We start from the raw sequence: 6,094 nt of genomic DNA, 5'->3' as shown, positions 1-6,094 counted from the left end.
CATTCTCAGTTGATTTGGTACGATATGCTGTGGATTTTTGACACGCGTATTCAGCTGTTTTCTTACACGGCATTGTGTCGAGTAGAATACCTCCAGTTGTGGCAGCTGCTGAGATATGTAGCAGTTGGTCAGAAATTGTTTTGAAAGCATGATATTGCGTTTACTGGCCCGGAACATGCATGCCTCGACATCCAAACTCATTTGAATACAACTTTTAACTCATATGAAAAAAAAAACAAAAAACCAATCACATTTTCTTAATATCTTTTCCTTTTATTATTTCAATAAAACATCTCTTTTGATTTAATGAATCGATTCGACTTTTGGTGATGAATGATGTGGTGATTTGTTGGTCTAATCAAAAATAGCGCTCTGGTTAAATAATTTTTAGTCGCCCTTAATATGAGGCCAATGCAACCAAAGTTTTGCCAGTGTCGCCACCAACGTCATCCTGCAAAAAATAATAAGAAAATAAAACATTGCAAATTTTTGTATGATGTAATAAAATTTAGAATGAGAAATAAAATAAAAGACTTTTTTTGGTATAGAGTATTCCATTATATGAAATCGGTTATTGCACTTTACTGTTTATTATTTCTTGTATTTTCATTTAAAAACTACAAAAGCACGAAAATTAATTCAAAAACAAATCTACAAATTATTTTTTAGCTAAAGTGTCTACATCATACATACATTTTTGTATATCAAGAGTTGAGTGGCCTCTGTTCTAAACAAAAATACTTGAATTACAAAAAAGAAATTAAAATACTAATGGCTCAATATTATTTACTAATACAAAATTTGTTTCAGCAAAATAGAATATAAAATTTACTAGGATTAAAAAAAAATGTTTTTTTTTTTCAAATATAGCTAAGGCAATACTTTTTAAGGCGTTCGAACTATGTTCGTCTTTAAACTTTTTTTTATTTATTTATTTATTTAGTGAGTCTCATTTTAAATAACATATGTATGCATGTGTGTACATATGCATATCAAGCGGTTCATATTTTAAATATTCTTAATTTAGCAGGCCGTCTCGCTTCAAGCTGCATTACGCTGTTTTCTTCGCCTTATCGGACACTAGACCGCAACCCCCTTACCAGGCGACCACAGTGATAAGCGCTAAACCGATCTCAGAGTCTGAATCCTCCTGCAAATCACACAACATAGCAAATGGGTACGTATTAAGAGCGCATTAATGGGAATTTGTTTTAAAACAAAAGCGATGAAATATATTTTATGATGAAGAGAGTGTAAGAGAAACGAATTAAAATAATTTGATTTTTTTTTATTGCACATCTTTACATATCGCAGAAGCATTAAAGTATGTTTAGTAATAAAAAATAAGTTCATAACTATATAAGTAAGTATGTACGCATTTATGTTTGTATGTATGGAATTTGTAATAAAAAAGTATTCAAAATTTGGAAACAAAATCTTTAGAATTATGAGTATTTTTAATTTAATAGAAAAATCACAAATCTAATCGCTCAATCTCACTAATACCAAAATATTTGAGCAACCCAAATACAAAATACTGTTTTCTTTTATTTTTTAATGTTGGTTAAAAATACTTAAAGCAGCGCTTTTTAAAAGCTTGCGAACGAATTGTGTTTGCATTCTTTGTTGTATACTTTTTTTCTTTGTATCAATAACTTGCTTAGCACACCAGTAAATATTATAGCATATATGGATGTATGTATGTATGTAGCACATATAGGATGTTTCATATTTTATATATTTTTAATTTAGCAGGCTGTCTCGCTTCAAGCCGCACTACGTTGCAATCTCTTCGTCTGGTCGGTCTACCAAGCGACCATAGTGACAAGCACAAAACCGATCTCAGATTGTGAATCCTCCTGTGAATGGGCAGTGAGAATTGTTTCAAGTGTTTTAAAAAAGCGTTAAAAAGAGAAGGAAAGAGTGGGAGAAACAAAAAAGTTGCATATTTTAAATTTGTTTTCGCATTAAAATGGCAAAGCAGCTTTAATTGTATTTTAAGTTCAATGTTAAGCAGTTAGTTAACCGTGCTGGATGTGTGTGTATGTAAGTATGTAAATATGTACACGTTTTGCTGTTACTGCTCAATGCAAGACGTGAATTTAAAAGTTTCTTCCGTGTCTCTCTTATTAGTTTTGTAGGTTAAAATGAATTTGGTATGTTAGGTAGAACATTAATAACACAGGCCGACAAAATTTAACCAACATTCAGACCCAGAAACCAGACTATATATTTCCGAAGGTTTATGATGCGCTGAATCCAAATCTGGCCTCAGAATTGCTCTATTAGTTTGAGTTTTCGAGATATCCTAACCTAAAAGTGCAAAAAACCCCATTTTTGCCCATATTTGAGGTTATGTAGCCTTGCAGATGTTTTATTTCACCAAAATTAAAGGATGGCATCTTTAAATACAATCCTTCTTTTTTCAAATGGCGTTTTGTTTGCTCAAATATCATTTTTTTTCGCAGAGATATCGCATTTTGAAATTTTCATGTTTCGAAATTTTCCTACACCTGAAAATCGATTAAGATAACATAGACATGATATATTCGATTACTAATTTTCATTAGGATATCTCGAAAACTCAAACTAATAAATTAATTTTAGTTATCAATCCGAATTTTGCATGGACAGAGAAGCAGATATTAGTTTAAATTATTTCGGATACTTTTCCTTGTAGACTAGTGTAATTTATTATTTTTCCGCGTCACTCTCCCCAACTCCCGCGTACCATGCAAGACGGGTCCATTTTCACCGAACACGACGGCAGTTGCGAGCTGCAAGTCGTGTCGGCACTATTGTTTTTTGTTTTTTTTTTTTTGGTTTGGTTAAGTTTTGTATTATTTTATTGATATTTATGTCAATGTTTTCCTAACAATGTTGCATGTTTTTTAAATTATAGACTTTTGTGTCTTGTGATGCATAATTGGTTCGATGTTGAACTGTTTTAAGTTTTTAATAATCCAGATGCTGAAGTCACAAATGGGATTGTTTTTACAATATTTTGTTTCCATTTCTGTTTTATTCCTTGAGTTAGTTCATTATGTTTTTCATTTTTTCCTGTGTATGTTGGCATCATTTGGGGTGCTGATTTCTATTAAGAATGTAATTTTGTTTATTTTATTTATTAAAGTAAATCCGGTCTATTTTCTATTACAGTGTATTGTAGCGTCCCAGTATAGGGTATATTCTTCATTGTCTAAGATGTTTGAAGGAGTATATTTGTAATGTGGATCTTTGTTTCTCAATTGCAAATCCTTCTCTCTCACTTTTCTGAAGCCTGATATAACTGCGCATTTTATCAATATTAGGGTCTTCCATAATGTGTGAGTGATTGCGATGTAACTGCGATGCTCAAGTAGTTTTCTTTTCTTAGGTTCTTTTGTTTGGGTGATTGTTATTTCAGTGTTTTGTAGGTTGCTGACTTGCTTTGCCTTGCCTTTTTTTTGGCTTTGCTTTACTTTACTTTGAAAACTACTATGACCAAATGGCAGTTCTCAACGCTGTCAGCATAATAGGAAAAAATGAAGGGACGTTGCAATTGGAATGTCGAGGGCCGATAAAGCGCTGCCAAATAGAACATCGCGCTATTATAAACTTTAAAGCGCTTCAAGCGAGTGAAACAAAGCGGCCATTTTGCCAACTTTCATACATTACGGTACACTTCTATTATTTTTTGACAGTTGTCGAAGCAAAGAAAGCCTGCATTGGGTCATCACCTTAAGTGAAAATAAACTTTTTTCGATTTTCATTGTACTGGCGCTTACACTCTTTATTGAGTGTTTGGCCGTGGTCCTCCTTCTATTTGCGGTCTGCGTTTTGATTTTTCCCACAAATGAAGGAACCTACAATTTTAAGCCGACTCCGAATGGCAGATATTTATGAGGAGCTTTTTTCATGGCAGAAATTCACTCGGAGGTTGTTATTGCCTGCCTATAATGTTGAGCAACAGTTTTTTTCTAACATGCCGGATATTTGCCAGTTCTAAATATGAGCCGAATCGGATCATTAATGCGATTTTTATCTCGACTCCAGCGCCACCACACTTCGCTGCTAAAAATAATGGCATTCATTTTTTTTTTTTTTACATTCTAATTTTTTCTTTGTCTCTGTTTTTTAGAGTGCCCGCACTTTTTCATACTACTGAGCCTGAAACCTGCTGCGCTAACTCAACACGCAACGATCTGTTGCCATTATTCTATTTATTATTTTCCTTTAGTAATGCCAGTTTGATCTAAAGTAATCTGATGTCATAAGTGCATACATTTCACTATAATGTTTTAGATTGTGCATAAAAGTACTTATAGAGCCCGATTTCTGATTTGTTGTGTGTTTGTTTATTTTTGTAAAATTTTCTTTTTTTTAATTTTGATAAGTAGTAAACTCAAGCCTGTTTTGTTTTTTGCAATTTCAGGAATAGCCTTAAATGTTAGTAAACTTAAACCTGTTGTTTGTTTTTTTTTTGTTGTTTTGTAAAATTTGTGGCTTTAATGTTAGTAAACTCCCTTTGGAAACAGATATTTGCTACCAACAAAAATTGTTGTAATGTGTAGACAGTTATTTCTATACACCTGTGTTCACAATAATAGTTACCCAACTTATTGACTATTTATTTTTATATATTTTTTTTATTTAAAAAGAAAATTCTTTTGGGTAAAAATATATTTCATACTATAATAAAAGTCATATAACTTAAAATTTGACACTTTGTACAAAATTTTAAAAAATCCAAAAAAATTCTCATCAAAGCTTCAAACTTTTTAATCAGAATGTTTAGAAAAATACGAGCAAGTCGTTTTATAGTCCATTGAATGTTCCCACTATAGTAGGATCTACGTTACCGGAACGACTCGGATTTATATCCGGACATGAACTGTCACTCCAGCAGCATTCCCCGAACATGTACACGGAATGTTTATGATGTTACAACAACATCCATTGATTTTTGATACAATAAAGTGCAAGTTTGACTTTTGAGAATTTTTCTAAATATGTTGTCTAAAAGGTTCGCAATATGAACATTGTTTTTATAAAAAAATTCCAAGAAAAAGTTATTATTAAAATAATTTTTAATAAGTTTTAAGCTTTTTTTAATTTTTTGTTTCGATATGACCAACATTTTTATAAAAAAAAATCATAAGAAATAAATTAAAACTAAAAATTCTGTCTAAAACGTTTGCAATTTTGATGAAGCTCTGTTGAATTTTTAATTTTTTTTTTATATTTGCAAAGTTTGAAACCATGAGTGTATATGGTTTCTGTTGCAGTATGACCAAAATTTTTATAAGAAACAAAAATCATAACAAATAAATTAAAACTTTTTTTAATTCATATGTTTTTTGTTGTAGCATAAACAGTAATTTCATAAGAAAATAAAAACAAGATAAATAAATAGTTGTTAAATATTTTTTTTAATTTTTTGCAAAGTTTGAAACCACGAGGTTTTTGTTGTAGTATGCACAAAAGGTAAGAAAAAAAATTCATAAAAAATAAATTAGTACTCAATTTGTTTTATTAAGTTTGAAACTTTTCGTTGTGGTATAGACAATAATTTTAGAGAAAAGAAAAAAATATTTTTTTTTAATTTTTTGCAAAGTTTGGATCCACAGTATATGGTTTTTGTTTCAGTATGAATAAAATTTTTATAAAACAATTTTATAAAAAATTAATTAAAATTAAAATTTTTTAAATTAGGTTTACAACTTTAAGTCATATGTTTTTTGTTGTAGTATAAACCATAATTTTGTAAGCAAATAAAAACAAAATAAACTAAAATAAAAAAAACTTTCTGATATGTCGCGTTGCTATTATTGTGAACATAGATGTATATCTATTTGTTAGTTGCAAAAGAAAAAATACTAAAATTCGTTGAAATTTTTTTGGGTTATAAGATTTAAAGAAAATATATTTATTATATTATATAATATTTATATATATTTTTTTAGCTACTACTATCTAGAGGATTAGTATGAAAAGGCTTTGTTGCGTTTCTTTCTGTTGCGCGTAGTTGCATGCCTGATGCATGAAATAAATAAATGCTTGTTTGGTTGTATATAAAAATGCACATTTATTCATAGCCACTGGTTCAATTACA

At 30.2% G+C, this 6,094-nt stretch overlaps 1 protein-coding gene across 3 annotated transcripts in view; it reads right to left on the bottom strand.

The window, feature by feature from the left end:
- Positions 1-247: 247 nt before the first annotated feature.
- Positions 248-6,094, bottom strand: part of LOC128871592 (annexin B9) — a 34,096-nt gene continuing 28,249 nt past the window's right edge. Inside the window, exon 6 of one of the 3 annotated variants that reach the window (XM_054113459.1) lies at positions 248-451. In XM_054113459.1, coding sequence (XP_053969434.1) covers positions 398-451 — 54 coding nt within the window. In that variant the 3' untranslated portion in view covers positions 248-397. Of the gene's footprint in view, positions 452-1,073; positions 1,860-6,094 lie in introns of those variants that run through there. The other 2 variants (XM_054113457.1, XM_054113458.1) reach the window with 2 other exon arrangements.

Source organism: Anastrepha ludens, chromosome 2 (assembly GCF_028408465.1).
Source record: "Anastrepha ludens isolate Willacy chromosome 2, idAnaLude1.1, whole genome shotgun sequence".
Classification (NCBI taxonomy): Eukaryota; Metazoa; Arthropoda; class Insecta; order Diptera; family Tephritidae; genus Anastrepha; species Anastrepha ludens.
Note: the sequence above shows the minus strand (reverse complement) of the source record. Positions and strands in the feature narration are given on the sequence as shown.